We start from the raw sequence: 22,470 nt of genomic DNA, 5'->3' as shown, positions 1-22,470 counted from the left end.
CACAAGCTGGAAATTTTGTCACTGTATTTGTCAATGGAACTGACAAAATCAGGATTTAACGAAGCAAATCACATGACAGTTTCGGACCTCATCAACCCTGTCCAGCAGAGTATATTCATGACATTAGCCAGTATGTAGAAAAATTAACTGAAGGCCATTTAAAACTAAATGAGAGTGAAATAAATACGTTTTTGATACAGGAATGCGGTGTGCACTCGAAAATAAAAACAGTCTTAAAATGGGTGCTAAGTTTAAGAACAGATGCAGGGCAAAAGACTTTGTTCTGCCAATTGATCGAATCTTGTGAGACGTTTGGGAATTCCAGCAATTTACTTTCCATCGTTGCTGATGTTAATCTTGATGTCAAACCCGAGCAGGAAATGAAATACAAAAGATGCCTTGACAGTAACAAAAACCTAAAATTTAAAATCTCTGAAGAAATTAATATGTTCTATATCGTTTATGTTGTTTTCAATGTTGATTAAAATGCATCTTGTCGAACCTAGATAAGAGACTGAAGTTTTGAGACAAGTGAAAACGTAGAATGGACAAGTGATTTTTCTGAAACCGCTTGTTCTGAACTTGTGGTTAAAAATAAAGTCTGATCAACTATGAAATTATTTTACCTTATAACTTACACAAGAACTTGATACTTCTCTGAACTTTATGGCAAAGAGAAGTTATACTATAGCCAGTACTTGTGAGAATGTACTTGGACCACGGGGGACGCTGTTAACGTCAAACATTCGCAAGTATATATCTTCGATTTGCAAGGAAAACAATCTCGCTAAAATATTCACCAAAAATATACCGTACAGCATTAGAAAAGCATATATTCAAGAACATTTTATGATTATGATCGGCTACATTTCAAAAAGGTCAAAATTAAATTACAGTAAAACTTAGTTGCCTGGAAACTAATTTGCAAATTTTGACGGCACGCTGAATTACACCTGAGAGTGGTATAATAAGATATCGATGCACTAGGTGACTAACACGAATTTCTTTTAAATATATTGATATGACTAATTTGGAATAAGTATGATATTATCTAGTACCATTAGAATGGTGACAGTTATAAGTAAGCAAGTAATATTTTCACTAAGATTCAATAAACGTACCGTAACCGGGGTCTGTTGATAGGTATGAACATGCCAAATAAACCTTTACATCAGTGAACACTCACAGGTACAAATAGAATACTGACCAACTTGTTTACTTGTATAGCTACAGTGTGTATATGATCCTTATCCACGTATATGACGCGTTTGGTTTGCGGTTATGACATATCTTTTTGTTATATGTCAAAAAATAATTTGTTCCTTTCTTGGTTTGTTTCAGGAATGGAATACGAAAATGAATGCGAAAATATTTTTCTTTAGTTTTTGGAAGATGATTATGTCAGTCATTAGTACTGAAATCATGCCCTGCTATCCTGTATGACTTTGCCAATATGACCGGGAGATCATAATGCATACCGGATATGTGTTGCGGCTATGAACAGATATTGGGAAGATACGATTTTTACCGCTATCTTATATGAGCCGCGTCACGTGAACATGGACATTTTAAGTTTAACGCCATTTTTCAGCATTCGATAGGCTATACATGGCGGCCAGTATTAATGGTGGAGGAAAAACCCGAGAAAACCCCGGAAAGAACCACCGACAACAACAATAGCAGCTTGTATCTCACCTCCGAAAAAGCAATAATTATTACTTTAATGTATATTACTTCTTATAAATACGATGTTCTTTTGTTACGCACTATAACATCTTTTTGTACCGCTTGATTTATGGACATGTCTCATGGCCAGTGGCCTATATTACAAATAAACACTATTCATAATTATTATTATTATCAACATTATTGTCTAATACCTATTGGCTAGTTAGATATGTAACTTTGATTTTGAGTTAATACAACATTATTTTCTTTTAATAAATATAAATCTTTGTATTTCAAACGTATTCATAATTTGCTTATTGTTTAATCAAACTTTGATGACTTTTAGCAAGTACTGCTCTAATCAGTACTTAGATTTGTATTGGTATTTTGAATTGTTTGAAAGATATTTTAATGCTTACAAAGGCAGTTAGAATATCTTTAGGCGGACGAGATTTCAGCTGTTGTTATTGACAATGGTTCTGGTACGTGCAAAGCGGGTTTTGCCGGAGATGATGCACCACGTGCCGTGTTTGCCGCCATAACTTGTCGGCCAAGATATGACGTAAGGATTACAACAATATCTACTTGACATGCTCCCAATTTCACACTAGCATACTATCAATATCTGAGTCCATGGTTGAAAAATGAGAGTTGACATTTCTGTCTTGTCTCTGTTATTAAACTCTTTTTTCGGTCTTATTTTCTGAAATATGACCGTCTTGGTCGTGCGTATGGACGTTTATATTTTGGAAAGATGTCTTTAAGTTATCCTATTCACCGTTGATTGAGGAAATCAAAATAAAACTAGTTATAAATTGTCTGAACGAAAGACTATTTTCATTTTAGAGGTCCGTAACTGTATTAGATATATATGGTACGATTCTGAATATATAACTTTTAAACTGAAATTTCTTTTGAAAAACGTTTGATTCATTATTTTTCCAAGAATCATTTGCGAATGTATACTTATTGTAATCTAGACAACGTTAATGAGGAAAACAAATACATGTACATACCGAAATGTATAACTCAGTCTTCTAAATTTGTTCAAAGTACAACTTTTCTATTCGTCGCATACATTTCGAACCCTGTTGTGAATTGTACCAAATTACAACCAGTTCCCTCTTATTTTAATTACAGTAATTAATTTCTGCAGCAAAAACATTCAAAATAACTTTGTTATTGACGCTTACTTTTAGGAATGTAATCAAGTGGCATTCACGAAGTTGTGCACGACTCCGTGATGAAGGGTAATATTGAAGTTAGAAGGGATCTCTGTCAAAACATAGTACTATCCGGATGATCTACTATGTTTCCAGGTTAGTTTGTTATATGTTTTTGTCGTATTTAACGATGCATTAGACAGCCTTTCATGTAGGCCTTATTTAAAATTTTGGCCGGTATAAGAATTGTTAAAGTTGAAAAATAAATAATGATTTCAAGCTTTCTCTTTCGTTAATGAGGAGGACGTAGATCGATTATGCTTTTGGCGGTATTGTTTATTTGCCAGAGCACTCACGTGGCCTAATTTGTTACGCGGGTATTAAGTACAATTATATCATTTCAAAGATAAAGCTTTATACCACGATTTCCTAAGATAGCTGTAAAACTAATTTTTTCGCGAGATCTCTTTGAAATAAATGATGTCTACTAATTCCATCCATAAATTCAGGTCCTTGAAGGCGTATTTAAGATCTTGTCCGATCTCATATTTCAAGCAAATAAAGCGAATAAAATTGTATAAATCACTTGTTATGAATTGACCTAAATTTTTGCAATGTAATTTGATAATATTTACACTGCTCCCACGACTATAAAACGAAAATAAACACTTTCAGTAACATATTGCATTACTTTTGTTAACATTTTGGTATTCTTCTTCAACAGAGCACCGATATAAACAGTTGAATACATTAGATAAAACGAGATAAACCTTCACACCACGTTATCTCTGGGATATTTTGGCCTTTTTCTCTTTTTCCTTTTCTGGTTTTGTTTGCATGGATTAATATTCCTTTTCCTGGTGATGAATTGAAAAGGTGTTAAAATAATTTGCTCTACATTCATTCAAATCAGAACTTGTAACTTTGAAAAGACTTGTATCCATCCGGTATCAAAAGAAGCTAAGTACATTTACCATTTTCTTTTAATTTTATAGGTCTAGCTGACAGATTGCAGAAAGAGGTGATTGCTATTGTACCAAGTGGAATCAAAGTCAAAACTTTTGCGCCACCTGAGCGGATGTATTCTGTATGGATCGGCGGTTCTATTACAGTCTCACTTTCTACTTTCTCGCAGGTGTACGTCTCGAAACAGGAGTATGACGAGAGTTCTCATGGTATAGTTCACAGAACATGGTTCTGAAAAAAATTAATGAATCCCAGACTAGGATGGTAGTGGGAAAATCTTTCCTATATTCAGATGGCGTGTTTTTTATTATAGTATCTCTATGTGGCCAAATTGTAAGCTAGCCAAGTTTTAAATACATAAGATCGAGCCACGTGTTAAACACAACACTAGCTGACTGTGTTGAGAGTCCAAATCTTTTAAACCAAAACCATGCCTAAGCCTACATATTGTTAAAAACAGTCCATCTTTGTATCCCTTCGTCCTGGTCCATATTTTACTAGACACTCAATAGGGGCTAGAAAGGCCAGTAAAGCTAAGCATCTTATGTATTTGATTCCTGTATAGTATTTAAACAAATGTTTCAATGTGTTTTCTTTGTACTTCACAACTGCTACACTCAATGTTTGTTTCTTGGCAATTATTTTCTTCAGATGTTGAATTTCTTTATCTTGTGATGACACTTTAAGTTGGAGCTCTTGTATCTTTCTTTAACTATTTGACAATTTGAGCCTTAGATGCTGATTCTCAGCTGTAACTGCTAACATATCCATTGCTGATATCCCTGAAAAAATAAGAAAAGTATTTATTTTCTTCATTTCAGACAAAGTACCTGAGAGAAACTACACAAATAACTCAGGACTGTGGTAATACATCTGTGACAAGGGCTTCTCCAGTCTGTTTACCAAATGAGTTAAACCACTCCATGAGAACACAAAGTGCATAAATCCATGTGACACTGAGGTACAGACAAGAAATCTGGCCTTATGGGATCACTGGTTTAATGAGAGAAAAGACAGACCTACAGCATCTAATTTTGGAAAAGTAATATCAAGGAAATCTAAACCCAGTGAAAAGTTTATTAACAGTTTATTTTCAAAAAATGATATGAAAGCCAAAGCTCTTGAATATGGTAAAAGACACTAGAAAACTGCTAAAGAAAAGTATCTTGAATTGTATCCTTCTAGGCATTTCCATGAGTGTGGCTTTGTGGTTAATAATGACTTTTCATTTTTGGGTGCCTCGCCTGATGGGAAACTATGTGACAATAGAGTATGTGGAATTGTGGAAATTAAATGCCCCTTCTCTGCTAGAAACATGACTATTGAAAAGGCATGCAATGATATACCAGATTTCTATTTACAGAAGGATGAGCATGTATCATTAAAGAAAACACACAGTTACTATGCACAGATTCAAGGCCAACTCATGGTTACAGGTTGTGAATTGTGTGAATTCATTGTGTACACACAGGAGGATATGTATGTGGAAAGAATTAAACCAGACATTCCATTTATGACTTCAATGTTACAAAAGTTAGCTGAATTTTACAGAGATTACGCAATTCCATATCTGCAATCCTCAGAATAAGTGACTAAAATACTTACATGGGTGTTTAGTCTGTGTAGACGCCCCTTCCTCACAATTCATATCTGGACTGTTCAATCTGTAAGAAATAAATACTTATGCACAATGATGCTAGTCAACAAGTAGTTCTCATATATTGATTGTGAAGTATAAGCAATATAAATGAAACACTTTTCAAGGAGTATTAGTTCATTAACTTGCTAGCTTTGCATATTTACGTTAAGATTAATGTTGGAATTTATTTCCTCCAACAAAGTGCTGAAAAATATGTATATTTACAAAACAATGCATTATATGACAATCAAAAAAGCAAATTAAATTTGACATTTTATATTAATATCAGCAAAGAAACATTTTATATCTATATTTTAATTTAGATGTATGGACAATGTAGTCTGAAATAAAGAAGTTTTATTCTTATTCATGACCTAGTCATAAAACAAATATATGCTCCATTATACATACACTGACAATAACCCAAGGTATTATCCTGTTGTTAATTCCTTCAGTGCAAGATAAAAATATCGAGAGGGCTGGTTTGGGATAAATGTATACTTATAATTAAAGCACTAGCATTACAGGGTTACATGGATGCCCGAGTGGTCAAAGACTAACACCTTTACTGGGCACTGCCATCTCATCTACGTCCACATCGGTTCCGATTTTGGGCTCGGCCAACGTGGGTATGTAAAAAAGCTTTTAAGTAGCTTCCCGTGAGTCTCCAGTTCTTCCCGGGGTTTTCTTCCACGTGAACCTGGCCGCCATGAATAGCATATGACGTACTGAAAAAATGTAGTTAACCCATGATAACAACAATTACATAAACCAGCTTTACGAAATGTGTATTAGATATTTTTTCTATTTAACATTACTTTCTAAAATACTACATACACGTATTTACCATAGTGAAATCTAAGCTGTATTACCTTTGAGCAAACGGCCTTGTGTTGGTTTAATCTGGTGATATTAAGCTGTTCGTGCGGTCGACCACACGCTTTGATCCATCGTTTCACCTTTTCCAAATCACGTTTCGGAGTCGGAAAACGTATAAGACGGCCTCCTTCCAACCTTTCCGGATATCTCTCATCTGCATTGCATTTTCCCCATGCACATCGAAGCACCATTTTGTCAATATATCCCCAAAATCACGAAAGTCTGTAATGCAGCTGTATTCTGACCACACGTTTGTTTGTGGGTAAAACATGGCGGATGTTACCGTAGCACCGGACGCTCTTATCCGATTGGTCAATATCGGTGGATTTGATTGACAGGTCGGATCTATGCATTCTCACCCGTCTTCTGAGTTCTATTCGAAGGAAAATGATTTCAGTGCATTTGTATATATTCACATGAATAGCATCATTATCATGTCTAACAATTTCTGCCTTTTATTGCTGGTCAGTGAAAACAGGAAAAATAAAAATAAAAATTGATAAACATTTACGATCATATATAACTCTTTATTTATTTACAAACGACGTATACGTGCGCATGTATATGTTGGAACGTATTCGTCAAATATTGTCAGGCTCTTCTACGATTTTGTTTATCTTTATGTAGTTAGTATATATTTACGTTGACTTGAAACCAGTCTGGCTCATTCCATTGCAAAACCATATACAGTATAAATTTTAGGTCAGGCTCTTTCCACAGGGACAATTTGCTGGCGCCAGAACACAGCAAAATTTAATTTTGTCACTGATGCCAAATTCTACACGGAAATTTGTAAACCAAAAGGTAACGAAATTTTACGTATACGGAAACATTCTACATGTTTGATAGTTTGTCGAACTAGTCATCGAATTAGTTTACTCCATGTACTCGTTCCCCGAACTGACGTGAAAATATTTAAACAGAATTTGTAAGCAATGTGCCCATAAAATTGGGATGACGCCTATGCCATGCCAGAAGGACAATATGTCTTCGTCTTAGCCAGGAAACTATGCAGTCTAAACTTCTCTTACCACAGTTTCCATGGGGTTAGACAACGTAGTAAAAAATATGAATACATCAGTAAATTCTAATTCTAGCACTCGCGATTACTACAATATTATAAACCTTTATGAACCGCTTTATTGTTTTAAAAAATAGAAAATACAGTCTAGTTCCTGTATTACATACTAATTTCTTGACTGTCCGCTTCAAATACTTTCAAACGTTTTCGCTTTTGAATTTGAATGAAGTCTATACTCGTTGGGGTGACGCTATGCGTTTGTCTTACCAATGGGACTATGCAGTTTGAACTCTCCTTTTACCAGTTTCCGTGGGCATTGCTAACGCAGTAAATAAACAAATACATAGATCAATAAATTCTAATTATATCACTCTCAATTGCTACAGTTCTCTAAACCTTTCTGGTCCACTCTGATGATTTAAAAAGAAACAAGACACTCGAGTCCCTAGATCACAAGTTAATATTTTGATTGTGCATTGGGCGGAATGGCAAAAAAGTTTAAACGTCCACGCATGTAACATTAAAATATATCAAACCTTTTCGAGAGTGGTGTTAATAATATGTCACGTGTTTAACATTAAAGCAACAGGAGATCATGTTTGTACACAAGCATTGGTTGACATAAATGTTAATTGTACAAAATAATATCCAATATACTATAATTCTTGGTTTGTCAATTTCAAAGGTTAACAAGATTTCCTGCAATGTTTTGAAAATACATAAAGATGTCCTGCATTATTTTGAGAATACAAATTTACATATTGCTGTCAATTATGGTAGCTTTTACTGAAAAGCAACATATTTGAAAGTAAGAAATTATTCCACAAGAGCAAATATATAATTATGGAGACCAAGATTCGATTAAAAAACAAAGCATGATGCAGATAGTTTTCAGTTCTGAAATTGATACAGCTATTGCAGAAAATGTAAAACTCTTATGAAGTTTCTTTCACTTCATAAGTTCACGCAATACACCCATATGTTTCTATCAGCGTCAAATTGGATGATGGTAAAACGTGTGAAAAAAACTATTAAAGTCTACAATTTTAATTTTTTGATGGTAAAAAAACAGTCCCATGTGATGCATCCTCAAGATTTTCTTTGGGCAACCATCAAATTCAGTGTAAACCAGAGCGAAATAATGGAGAATGCTTAGAATTAGGCAAACGTCATGACATGGCATGTAATGGAATATCACTATGCTTCCAATATATATATATATATATATATATATATATATATATATATATATATATATATATATATATATATATATATATATATATATATATATATATATATATATATATATATATATATATATATATATATATATATATATATAATGAGGTTTTGCTTGATTAAGGGTCAATTTTAAATATTGTAAATTTGTATGTCTCATTTCACATTCAGTAAAAGCATGCGTGGCTATATGGTGGAAATCTTGACAATTTCCAAGTTACGGGCCAAGGGCAAGTCCGCTATTCCTGACCTATGACGCGGATATGTGTTTTTGATGTACAAGAGCATATATTTTCTCGTTCCCAGTAAATGTATAAATAAGTCTAGAAATGCGATATTTGTTTCCAAGTTATGAGTCATGATTAAGTTCGCAATCACAGGAGTACAACCCATGGTCTGTTCTGGATATATGTCAAATTTTATTACTCGTGCATTTCAAAATTAAATATAGTCGTAGACTGGGTATCTCAACCGTTTCCATGTGATGACCGAAGAAAATGTCTCCGTCTTCAGGGTCGGTACTGGAAATGTATGTAATTTTTCAACCTATGTATGAATAAAAGTTGAGGATTCAACTGCTTCCAAGTGACAAAGCAATGACCCAAGGGCAAGCCCACGGGCTACGGTGCATGGCCCATGGTCTCTATGGTAAATACTAGTTTGTTTGGTTTCTTATCATGTCCTTCAAACCCATGTATTATTATTGGATGGGGATCGGAATAAGTACCGAATGGATTAGTATATATATACGTTTTCACTCTCCACGTTGATTTCAAGAAAGGATGCCTGTCACGGAATAAAGCAAGAAAATAATTTGGTATGCCTTAAGAGCAATTTATTTAATTGATTTCGTAGACGCATAGAACGTTAGCAAGGGTGGTTCAATTTCTTTGTTTTGTGTGACTGAACAATATATGCATCTCGTCGTCGGTCACTGCGGTGAGATGCTCATATAGCACGGTGTGCAAGGGTACTTTCCCCTGGACGTGTGCGTTGTTTTCGTTATTTATAAGTGGCTTGTTGTTTTATGCGACACATTGATCTTTTGGATCTTGTCAGGGAGTGTGAATACTCTTACTTCCAACTACAGCCATAGAGGTGAGTGTTAAATTGTATATAAATCCAATTTATAAGCGTACATTTATAGTTTAAATGCCTTCATTCAATTTACTGCCTTTGTTTGTCATTCTTCTGGTTTATACGCTAGAAAAACTGTCGGTCTGTTACAAATTATCGCCAAGGGCTTTGAGTAACATGTATTTATGAATTTCTTCTATGTATTTTGTTTATTTCTTGTTATGACCAGCTTAATTTATTTGTAGCTATATGTATGGAAGGACGGATAGACGGATAGATCGGCTAGAAAAACCAGGATGTTGAGGCGATAATCTGTATTGTGGCAGTGAAGCCATTTCAACCATATTTATTTTTTCATTTTATCATACGGTTGTGTGAACCATACTTAGATTTTCACTTTATCATATGGTTGTGTGAACCAATCTTATTTTTTAATTGTTATCATACGGTTTTGTGTGCACACTTTGTTTTTCACTATGATATGGTTGTGTGAACTAATTTTATTTTCATTGGTATCGTATGGTTGTGTGAACCTTATTTATAATTTTTGGTATCATACGATTCCCTGAATCGAACTCGTACGACTCTGTAAATCATATTCTTATCATTGCGCATATGGTGGATGTCAGAACCATATCATAATATTATTATACATATATGAATCGGTAACACGTTTAGTATGTGTGTGTGTGTATGGTGTGGGTCTGCGAGTCAATTTGTGTATGTGCTGTAGTGAACATTGTTTTGTTTGTTTCATAAACTTTCATACCCTCATTGTGTTGCGTTATCATTCAATCCAAGTGTCCATTATGCTGAAGACATATCCATTTCTGAATCACTAACGTATGTAAAATTATCACTCTGACTTGAAGTTCTTGGAAGCATCGATTCAAAGTCATGATATGGACTTAATAAAAAATATATCGTTTGTATTTGCCTATTTTGAGACGGCCTTTTATCGCGGTATCAAATTATTCCATAGACTGGCTCCGTTATATATATATATATATTGTGCTGTCTGCTATTTCTTTTTTCTCAGTCTGTTTTGTTTTGGGTCATAGGTATTCGTCACGCAAATATTTGCATAAGAGTCATCAGAGTCGACGGTATCCTATGGTTTCTTCTTCGCTTCAGATGGTTTCTAAAGTGGCAAACTTAACAGAACTTCTGCCTAAAGGAAATGTCCTACGTTAATTGTGATGACTTCTGTCCCCAGTAAATGATTATGTCCTTGGTTCTAAACAATATCAATTTGATATTCTTTATATTTTTATTTTTCAACTATTACATTATAGCTATCTTGTCCGACATGTTTTGACAGTTGTCAGTGTCGAGTCGTAGCGGCAGTGACGTACTAAGCGTAAATGGTGCCTGGGGCCAGTGACATACATGGCGTCCAGGCCGTACGATGATAGCCAAAGGGCCAGAATACCATCCCGAAGTGCCATAGCCGGGGGAGGATTCCTGTCAGGAGGCAGATGCAGTCTGCTGATGGTCAGGATTCAATATATATGTCATTTGATATCGGTTCTTGGCAAACATTTAGGTTCAAGTTGCTTAAGGTCTACAGTGTTATCGGCGGAATTGCGCAAATATGAACATCAACGGAAATTAAAAATTCTAAAAGAGAAAGCTCACAGGTAGAATTATTATACTACTAATCGGTGTTCACTGGTTTTGTATCAGTGGTATCTGCTGATGTCACGGATCAAGTATATATTGTCACTGAAGCAACAATTGGGGCAGAAACGTAGGAGGTCGAGCGTAAAATGGCCAGTTTAACATTTTTAAATGCCTTCTCTGGTGCAGATGTTGTTTTCAGACTTGACACTCGAGTTTACAATGTTAAATGGAATATCCTTTTGGATTACTGACCAACAAGGTCATCGGCCATGCAACAGAAGAAATAGGTTAAAGCTTCGAACATTATAACTAGGTAATGACTTGCTCTTGCACAAGTCACATAATCAAATCTCGAAGCAAACGTTTTTGAAAAAAATCTCCGCAGAATGTCATTTGTTTGAACTGGGCAAGCAGGATTACAGTAACATTTGTCAATGGTGAGACGTATTTTAGTAATTGTTTGCCTATTGTTTCTTAAGAAAGATTTCGCAGAGAATCGATCCGTCTTCAAAAGCGGACTAATGACAAAAGAACAAAACATTTCGTTCATGATCATTACATCAGATCGCGATTATGGTGCAGAGCCTTAGAGTATCTCCCCTCTGGCTCTCTGCAAGCCAGTTTGAATTTGTTTATCACTTGGAAGTTTGTTAAATACTCGGACCTGTCTGTCTGTCTGTCTCTCTGGTATATTCATCTGCGTTAGATTTCTTCTATAGACCTTCTTAAAATGCTCTTGATTCAAATAAATGTATCATAATATCCATATATTAAAGGATAAAATAAATTGTTGGTGAAGAACTCGCGTGCCACTCCGATCATGCGCTCTGAAGATTTTATATTATGTTTGCTAATATCAAACAAATATCAACCAAATATCAACCAAATATTCACCAAACAGAATGTGAATGCATGAATAGTTTGGTTATCACGTGACCTCATATTTTCCCACTTGCTATAATCATTTTAGTACTCGACCTTAAATAATACATAAAATATTTTGGAATTTGGTAGAGTCTACGCCGTGAATGCTGCTTTGTGGTCAACAAATCGTAGTTTCGATGGATTGCTGAAAGGGATTCACAAGATATATGCAGCTGTGAATAACTTTGATTTCAATCAGCATTGTGTGTTGGTGTATATGTTACGACGATTTCGGTATGTTAAGATAAAGAACGTTTTGTCTTCTAATGCATAATTTTGTCTTTCGGATTTCATACGTAATCTATCGCTCTATCCACAACGGAGTCCGTACTCTTGAAAAGCTTACAGCATACCAAAGATCTAATAAAAATTATAATGCTCCTGGTCATCTCAAATTTTAAGCTGTAAAAGTCTATTCGTATGTTTTAAGATGAATTTCTAACTGTTGATTTAGTCAATCGTATTAATCCTAGCTATGGAATCCTTTATTGGAGTTGGCCTATGGATTTAAGTGTTGTGAGTGAAATAGATCAATTTAAAATTTGCCTTTGCTAAAATGGGGTAGTAAATTTCCACGGACCAGTGTATTGATATTTATGCCATGAAAGGTAGAATTGTTCATACATTCAATAAAATCCAGCATGTTATTGAAGAAATCAATTCTCTGTAAATGTATCTAGTCAGTACATTCAGGGCTGATGAGAATCCCCAGCCGTCCGAGACAAATACCTTTTTTTTCGGACAACAGTAAGTGGACGTGCGCGAGTTCTATTTACTGTTTCGCTGCATATCCGGCTAAACGACCATATGTATCAGCCAATCGAAACATTTAAAACAAATCCGACATTATTACTTATCAGTGCTTTAAACTATCTTCTTGTTTCGTTAACACAGATGCTTATAAGCGGGTCACTCTTTGATTTCGGTCCAGATTCAATGCAATGGAAATCAACGAGAAGTACTTTATAGATACGAGATTCCGTGTCCTTTATGAACCGACTACATGACACTAATGAGTCTCTAAATGTTTTAATTGATTACATTAGGATCGACTTCAATGTGTGGTATTGCGTTTGAAGCGAAAACATTCAAGCTAAAGGAGCGATTTGTTTTTCTTGCATTTAAACCATAAAACGTATGTAATCACTTTAGGATCAATAGGTTTTCTCCGGCTTGTGTTCTTGATTTTTATGTCAGGCATGTGCACCTTGCATAGTTACTCTGCAGTTCGTATATAGTGAAATATCTAGAGTAGGCTAGGAAGAAGAGCTAGCTTACCATACGAATAAACACATGAGTTAGGGGGCAAGTAGAATATCTCAAAAACGGCTTGGATGACAACTATTTTCAATTGCATCAGCCTGTTTAGTACAGTGTTGCAGAATTATCATCTAGGAAATGTGCTTCTTTGCACTGTGAGCATCACATGGTGTCCAAAATGACCTTCGGACGTGAAAAATGCATGTATAAATTTGGGGTTTGGTGCATACACTTCTGCTATGAACTGCCATGGACTTCTTTTCAAGTGGATACCATTATTATGCTTTATTTTAATATACCAGTATGAACACACCCACATGAATACACTTATATAGCTGTACAGGGGCGCTTGCAGATTTTCTTTTGGGGTGGGGGTCAAACATGCTGTTAAGTTTTATAGATGTCAGCCAAATTTATGTTTAGAGGTGAAACGGAAAGGGGGGGGGGGAGAAGCAAACGCCCCTCTTTTGCCCCTATGTGCAGGCGTCCATGAATATAACCCTGAAGGATGGAAGATATTACGTTTTAGTGAGTCAAATAGTATTTCAATCATTTGTGAGAAAGCCAATTTAGTAAAAATATTCACATCAAATGTTCAAAACAATACTTAATAAACATTTAACAAAGCAAACGTTACGTTTATGATCTACTCATTGTAGCAAATATGAAAAAAAATATCACTTGAATATTAGTGTTCTACCAGCTTTTCTACACATTTCGGCGAGTACACGGAGAGATGCATAAATACTGATACTCTTGGTAGCAAATAACTCATAATCGAAATCACAAATTCCTTTAAAATTTATTGATATGATTAATTTTAGAGTTGGAACAAACATGGTATTTATCAGGTACCATTTTAATGGTGACGGTTATAAGAGAGGAAGTAACCTTTTCACTGTGATTTCTTGCTTGAATACAGAGTAGCGTAACATGTGTCTATTGATAGGTATGAACATAACAAATAAGCTTATATATCAGTGTACACTCACAGGTAAAAATAGAAAATTGATCAACTTGTTTACCTAGGTGAATGAGCACGGCGTCTGCTTGGGATAGCTTGTTTCTAAAATTATGACAAACACTTTATTCCTTATATGGCACAAATTCTGGGTATTTCAAACCTTTTCAATACGGATTCTATGAAAAAGGGGTGAGTAACAACTGCAGATGTTGTGTATAAATACGTCTGTCTGTTATCTCGGGTATTCATACTTGATGAAAAGTCCAGACGAAGGCAAATAAATCAAGAAAGAAAACGTACCTCTGCTGTTATAAATTAAATAGGTAAGTAAATATTTTCTGATAATTTTCCCTCACGGAATTTGGAGATGATTTTTATTATTAACCAGTCATTAGCAAAGCCTGTCATTGCATATTAGATATATTCATACATGTACACAAACTTTACATCGTATTATTGTCGAACGTTGACATTCTATTATTTTCATGCTAATTACTATGCTCCAACTCTGGTTGTTATTGTTAATATCATTCTAATTATAATTAAGTAAATGTCAACGTCTAATTGATATGCAGTAACTACGAACATGTAGCTATTATTTGATTTTTAAATAAGATGATAGGATGAACAAGTATAACTTGGCATTTAATTTATATGAATCATTCGTGATTTGTTTACTTTTTAATACGACCATGCATTTATAGATTGTAGAAATAATACGATTATTTTTTTCTGTATTTCAGATTTTTGTTTCATACATATAAAGGAAGCGAAAATGTCTTTCTACGAAGATGATATTACTGCTGTTGTCATTGACAATGGTTCGGGCATGTGCAAGGCGGGTTTTGCCGGGGACGACGCTCCACGTGCCGTTTTTCCTGCTATAACTGGTCGGCCAAGACATGACGTAAGGATTATAGCAGAATCTAATTCTTTATCCTGTATATAAATAAAATGTTTTAAGTATTATATTTTCAATCCGTAACAACCTTGTTCACTACTTATCGTCCTAATCTTATGACAAGAATTTCTGAAGATTAAAATAGTGACAAGAAATGGAGACTTTGAAAGAGAGTGCTGTGAGAAATATTTTCTCCTAAATGTAGATTTGTGTTATTATTCAATGAACCAAATTATTGCACAATACCTTTTTTTATCTTACGGTCTAAAACAATTTTATGAACAGGAAAACATGCATATATTCATAAAGGGTCAGATAAATATGTGTAGATTGAGGTGAATGATTTGTTCTGTTTACTTGTATTCCATGTTTACTTGTATTCCATGTGTGCTTGTATTCCATGTTTACTTGTATTCCATGTTTGCTTGTATTCACTTTACATATACTATATATAATCCCTAAATTAAATATAGCAAAATGTAAAACTGATTTCATTCGGTCTTACAGGTTGTAATGCCAGGAATGGGATACAAGGACACTTACGTAGGAGACGAGGCCCAAAATAAGAGGGGAATCTTGTCGCTGAAATATCCAATTGAGCATGGGATTGTCACTAACTGGGACGATATGGAGAAAATTTGGCACCATACTTTCTATAATGAACTCAGGGTGGCTCCCGAGGAAAACCCCCTCATGTTAACAGAGGCTCCACTCAACCCAAAAGCCAACAGAGAAATGATGACACAAGTCAGTCTTGTTTCACCGCCATTTTATACATCAAGAGTGTTTATTGCATGAATGCTATAGATATAAATCAGACACCATGAATGCTATAGATATAATTCAGACATCATGAATGCTATAGACATAAATCAGACATCATGAATGTAAATTTAACCAATTCTGCTTATGTAGAAGAGAAGATGCGCAAATTTATTTTTGTTAATGACGTCATTATGATTTTATAAAATATGCGAGAAAATGCTGCATCAATATCTAAGAGAGGGCGAGAATAGTATGATCATTTATTCGAGAAGAAAAACATCTAACATCCATCGAGGGATTTTCTTTTCTTATGAAATGCGATTTTCTTCTGTTCATTGGACAAATGTATGCATATAATTCTAATCATCAGTAACGAAATGCTACAAGTACAAAATATGAAAGTACGAATTTTCTTTATTAAACTCTTATTATTGCATTTGTCATCGGAACCTATCTTGAGAATATGAAACATATAACACAAAAGGCCATTCATTATTTATATATTTCTTTACTTTATCTATAGATCATGTTCGAGAAGTTTAACACGCCAGCATTCTATGTGGCCATCCAGGCAGTGTTATCTCTGTATGCTTCAGGCCGTACCACAGGAATCGTCTTTGACTCTGGAGACGGAGTGTCTCACGTGGTTCCGATCTATGAAGGTGAGAAAAATTATCAGCTCTATGCAATTCAATCCTTATTTGAGATACTGACACTTCTAACTTGAAATGTATTTTACATCTATTGCAAACAGTCATAGAAACTGATATTATGCACTTCCTACGGCTCAGATATTAGCGTTGTTTGGTCTTTGAGATAGAGGAAGGCTGAGGACCCGATGGAATCCACAGATGTTTGATCAGCAGTCATGTAATTCTGGCTGTACTGGTACAGGGGATCAAAAACTCAGGCACGCAGTGGTGTTATCGATGATTATTGGTCACATATGTATCGACACTAGTGTTAAAGTCTGTGCACAGCATTACGTGAATAATACATTCATTACAGTCTCCACAGGGATGAACTGTGTGTATGGGTCGATATATAGAAAACGTTATCATTCGTATGATTTTTATAATAAATTGATCTATAAATCCCATTAGGAGAGTATGATTTTCGGTCCATGATTGTCGGCCAGAGGTCACGATCTACGTTTAGAATCCATTTGGCGCGAAAACAAGCTACCATAATTATACTGTACTATATTAAAATAGCTTAGCAAAACGTACAGTTTACTGTACAATAGCACAAAGTTGTCTGCCAATGAGCAATTAACAACAGTAAAGGGAAGTAACCTTATTTTGTTTTTGAGAATTTATACACCGGAGTATTTGTCTTAAAAGCCAGTTCGAGTTAGGGACAGAAATTGTGAAAAAAATAATGACTGTGAATTATGACAAAGATCGAAATATGTGCTACAATCGAGCTCCAAACAATTGCTCAGAAGTGTCTTAAAATGTTATTCGAAAATTATATATATATAATTATATTATAAAACGGTTCCTGTGTGACGTAGACAAATGATTCCACTATTTACGTAGACAGTGTGACCGTTAACTTCTGATATAAACTGATCCAGTTGGAATGTTCGTTATATAATGAGGTAGATGATGGAATTAATCGTTGTGTTCTCCGTACAGTTTTTTAATCACTCACGGCTCCAGTCCTGAGATTTGCGCGTTACTTATGATTATGTGTTAGTCAAAGTGTCGAGTGCGAGTAAATATTTCTTGTCATTGTTACCCACCATAATCTTTCACACTGCTCGAATGAGCTAATTAGTGTTTCTTTGTCAAACAAATACACTTAAATGGGTATTTTCGTTGATGTGTGTGAATTAGTTGCATTATGTATTGTTGTGTTTATCTTTGCTCAGAAAAATCGATGAGTAAATCTTCGGGAAATGACACCTATTCAACAAAAGTTTGGGTTAACTACAGCCAATGATCGATATGGGTAGCAAAGATGGTTGAAGTCATAACACGTGGTGATTTTATATATTTTTCGGTCTACTGAATTCTCACTAAGGACACATGAATTGACGAAAATAATAAGATTTTGTTTAAAGAAAATATTTTATTTATTGTTCTAGGTTATGCCCTTCCTCACGCCATTGAAAGACTCAACCTCGCTGGTAGAGATTTGACAGTCTATCTTCAGCGTATTCTGCATGAAAGGGGATACAACTTCACTACATCTTGTAAGTTATAATTTCGACCAAAAATTTACGAATGGCGTTCTTTAATGCCTTACTGTTTTTTATTAAAAGTTTTAAAAGGTTTCAAATTAGTTAGAAAAGTTGGACTTGTTAGTGATCTGCAATGGAACCTTCAGAACCAAATGGAAAATTAGATAAGATTTGCTTCTTCTTCTGGGCTTTTTTCTTATTTCCACAAATTATTGCTTTAGACTCGCATTTCATGCAATTAACTCTTTTAAGTTGGCCTAGCATCTGGATAAGCGAACCTTTGTATCATTCTTCTTCTCTTTCATACAACTTTGTTTGTAATAATATTAATATGAATCATTTCAGCTGAACTGGAAATTGTCAGAGATATAAAAGAGAAGCTGTGTTACTGTGCCCTTGATTTTGAACAGGAAATGTCATCTACAGCATCAAATTCTGCAGTAGAAAACTCGTATGAACTTCCTGATGGTGGAATCATTACCATTGGTAACGAGCGCTTCCGGTGTCCCGAGGTCTTGTTTCAACCAGCTTTCATAGGTTATTATTTCCCTTTTGTTTATCACTCTGATTCATTCTTGTCTATGCTGTTAACTTTTTTTCAGTGTTTTTATCCTGCAATAGAGCATGGCCGTCTTGGTCATACATCTGGAAAGATATCTTTAATTTAGCACATTCACCGTGGATTGAGAAAATCTATTTTAAAAAGCCAGTTATATAGTGTCTCAACGAAAGACTCTTTAACTTTAGAGGTCCGGGACTCTATAAAATGTGTATGGTATGATTCATAAAAGATAGGTTTTAAACTAAAATTTCTTTTCAAAGAATTTTGATTCATTATGTTTCCAATACTCATTGAAAATGTATACATGTATACGTACTTTAATCTAGAAAACGTTAATGAGAACAAGCAAATGCATGTACATACGAAATGGTAACTTAGTTTGTTTTTTTTAAATTTGTTCAACGTTTCTATTAGTCGCATACATTTCAAACTGTTCTAAGAAATTTATAAAAAAATTGCAACCACTTCCAATTTTTATCTTAATTACAGTAATTAATTTTAAAAGCAAAAACAGAAAGAATAAATGTGTTATTGACGTTTCCTTTTAGGAATGGAATCAAGTGGCATTCACGAACTTGTGCACAACTCTGTGATGAAATGTGATATTGACGTCCGAAGGGATCTCTACCAAAACATCGTACTGTCAGGAGGATCCACCATGTTTCCAGGTTAGTTCTATTTATTTGTGTCATATTTAAGGTGGCATAAGGCAGCCTCTCATGTAGGCCTTGATTAAGTTTTGTTGCTGCTAACTAAAAAAATTCACGTGAGAAAAATAAAGATTTCAGGATTATTCCTTTCGTTATAATGAACACGGAGATCGAGTTTGCTTTTTGTGGAATTGATTTATTGTTCAGAAAATTCAAGTAGCCACAAATTTACGAGGGTATTAATTATAATGATATCGTTTTAAAGGTAAATCTTAATACCGCCAAACCTGTACTATTTGTTTTTACGAGTTAAATAAATGATGTCTACTAAATCCATGCTTAAGGTAAGGTCTTGCTAGGTTTGTTTAAGATCGATCTCATAATGCAAGCTATTAAAGCAAGCACAATTGTATAACTCACGTTTTATGAATTGACCAAATTTTCTGCTATGTGATTTGATAATATTTACTCTGCTCCCACGATTATAAAACGAAAATACGTGATTTGAATCTTATACTTTTGTTTACATATTTTTATTCGTCTTCAACAAATTACTGATATAAATTATCGAGAACATTAGAAAAAGACGAGATGAACCTTAACACTGCTTAATCTCTAGGATATTTTGGTCCTTTTCTTTTTTTCCTTTTTCCTTCTATTAGCATAGATGAACATTCTTCCACATGGTGATGAGTTGAAATGGTGAATCCTTGATAAAATATTTTGCTGTACATTATTTCAAAGAAAACGTTGAAGTCGTAAATTTGAAAATGCCTTTATCCACTCGGTATCAGGTGATGTTAAGTAGATTTATTATTTTCTTTTAATTTTTATAGGTCTAAGTGACAGAATGCAGAAAGATATGACTGCTATTGTACCAAGCGGAATCAAAGTCAAAACTATTGCTCCACCTGAGCGGAAGTACTCTGTATGGATCGGCGGATCTATTCTAGCCTCGCTTTCGACTTTCTCGCAGATGTGGATCTCAAAACAGGAGTATGACGAGAGTGGTCCTGGAATAGTTCACAGGAAATGCTTCTGAAATGAAACTATCGAATCTCAGACAAGGGGAATTCTCATATGTCTTCTCATTTCTGTTGGAAAAGTATTTCAGTGCCATGAATACATTCACATAAATAATATCATTACGCTTTACATCAATTTTTGCCTTTCGATGCTGGTCATTGTAAAGAGGGAAACGCAAAATAAAACTTGATAACCGTTTACAATCATATGATAAACCTATTTATTTATTTACAAACGTTGTTTGTATGCGCGTGTTTATGAACAAATGTTCTGGTCAAATAATATAGACTTTTCTACGATTTTGTATCTCTTGATGTGTTGTGTGTATTTTTGTGCATGTTGTTATAGATGACTGTCTATTTGTTTGTTGTCTTACTTTTGGTACGTGGACTCAATATGAGATTTATGGTCGGCTAGTTGAAGTCAAGTGGTCAAGAACCGCGACACAGGTCACCTGAATAGGTATTATGTAATGTTGGAGTAAGTAGTAAGGGTTGTCACGTGCAGTTATATTGTGGCATAACTTCGCATTAGACCCTTGGAGATGTATATTAGGAGAGAACTGAGCAAGTAATTCATTCCTATTTCGAATTCTGATTTCATTTGTTTTGTGCTAATATCAGTCTGCAGATGTGTTTAATGATGTTAATATATATAATGTGATAGGAGACCTTTGCTTGAATATTCATGTGAACTACAGTGCTCATTGGACTAAAATAGATTCTGGACCCATTGCGAATTTATTCAAGGGATTTCTGGAGAATACCATTGTGATCATTCAGGGATGTTGGCAAACCAGTACATTCAAGGAAATGGAATTCATTCGGAACATTCTATTTCTTTACACTTGTATGGAATGTTTTGAGATTGTTTTGGATTTAGTTCATAAAACTGTAAGTTCCTCCTACATTTAACTTTACAAGTTTGATAAATAAATTATTTGCTAAGTTTAAAGAAACTTGTTCTTTTCTTTCTTTACATAACTTGTGATTCGTGATTCTGTTTTATTGCCATCTATGCTATAATGGTCAATATGTTTGTCATGTTGTGAATTTCCATGCCTACAATAAATAAATATTCCTTAGAAAAGTTACGTTTTTCTTATCTCATTGTAGTTTGATTTCCATTGTTTGGAAGCATTTCTGCGTGCTTTGATGTGTACGAGAGATATAACTTCAATTGCGTTACACTCCATATTTCTCTTGCTTTCATCCCGGTGTGTTCCGATGCCATCAAAACCCATATTCAGTCGAAACTTGAAGTCTTAAGCTGTTCCGCATATATAATTTTCTGGTGTCACAACAAGGCAAACATTAATAATGTTACTTATGTGAAATTCTACTGAGAAATTTAAAAAAAAAAATTTACGACATTCTACATGTACGGAAACTTTCTACATGTTTCGTAGATTGTCAATCTTGTTCGTCAACTTAGTCCACTCTATGTACTAGTTTTGGGTAATAATTCGAACTGAAATTCTGATCGAAGTGCTCTTAAAATTGGGATGACGCCTATGCCATGCCAGATGGACTATATGCCTTCGTCTTAGCCAGGAAACTATGCACAGTCTTAACTACTCCTCTTACCATAGTTTCATTGGGATTAGACTATGTAGTAACCCCCACCCCACACAAAATGGCGGCATCAGGAAATTGTAATAACGGTTCTCGCGATTATGTCATTATTATAAACCTTTAGTAGCCACAATTATTTTTTTTACAGTAAAAAATACATTCGAGTGCCTGTATCACATACTAATTTCTTGATTGTGCATTGATCAGAGCGTCAAACGATTTCCAACGATTGCAAATTGAATTTGGATGAATCCTAAACCGATTCGGGAATGACGCTATGCGTTTGTCTTACCTAGGAAACTGTGCATCTCAACTCTCCTTTTACCACAGTTGCCATGCCAACGCAATAAACAAGAAAATTAATAGATCAATAAATTC

At 34.6% G+C, this 22,470-nt stretch overlaps 3 protein-coding genes across 3 annotated transcripts; 2 read left to right on the top strand and 1 right to left on the bottom strand.

The window, feature by feature from the left end:
- The first annotated feature begins 2,869 nt into the window (after positions 1–2,869).
- Positions 2,870–4,032, top strand: LOC149804238 (actin, muscle-like). Its single transcript, XM_089932336.1, has 2 exons — positions 2,870–2,987; positions 3,827–4,032. Exons 1-2 carry the CDS (start codon positions 2,978–2,980, stop codon positions 4,030–4,032), a joined length of 216 nt encoding a protein of 71 aa, XP_089788462.1. The 5' UTR covers positions 2,870–2,977.
- Positions 4,033–4,102: 70 nt separating this feature from the next.
- Positions 4,103–6,664, bottom strand: LOC149804237 (uncharacterized). The gene is made up of 3 exons (XM_089932323.1): positions 6,309–6,664; positions 5,403–5,461; positions 4,103–4,579 (listed from the first exon to the last, which is right to left on the bottom strand). Exons 1-2 carry the CDS (start codon positions 6,504–6,506, stop codon positions 5,435–5,437), a joined length of 225 nt encoding a protein of 74 aa, XP_089788449.1. The 5' UTR covers positions 6,507–6,664; the 3' UTR covers positions 4,103–4,579; positions 5,403–5,434.
- A 7,859-nt stretch (positions 6,665–14,523) lies between these two features.
- Positions 14,524–21,550, top strand: LOC149804236 (actin-5-like). The gene is made up of 8 exons (XM_089938027.1): positions 14,524–14,749; positions 15,170–15,333; positions 15,835–16,074; positions 16,616–16,754; positions 18,185–18,292; positions 18,626–18,817; positions 19,391–19,510; positions 20,329–21,550. The coding sequence occupies exons 2-8, from the start codon at positions 15,202–15,204 to the stop codon at positions 20,532–20,534; spliced, it is 1,137 nt and encodes a 378-aa protein (XP_089794153.1). The 5' UTR covers positions 14,524–14,749; positions 15,170–15,201; the 3' UTR covers positions 20,535–21,550.
- Positions 21,551–22,470: the final 920 nt, after the last annotated feature.

This window comes from Sinohyriopsis cumingii, chromosome 2 (assembly GCF_028554795.1).
Source record: "Sinohyriopsis cumingii isolate HCF-2022 chromosome 2, ASM2855479v2, whole genome shotgun sequence".
Taxonomy (NCBI): domain Eukaryota; kingdom Metazoa; phylum Mollusca; class Bivalvia; order Unionida; family Unionidae; genus Sinohyriopsis; species Sinohyriopsis cumingii.
Note: the sequence above shows the minus strand (reverse complement) of the source record. Positions and strands in the feature narration are given on the sequence as shown.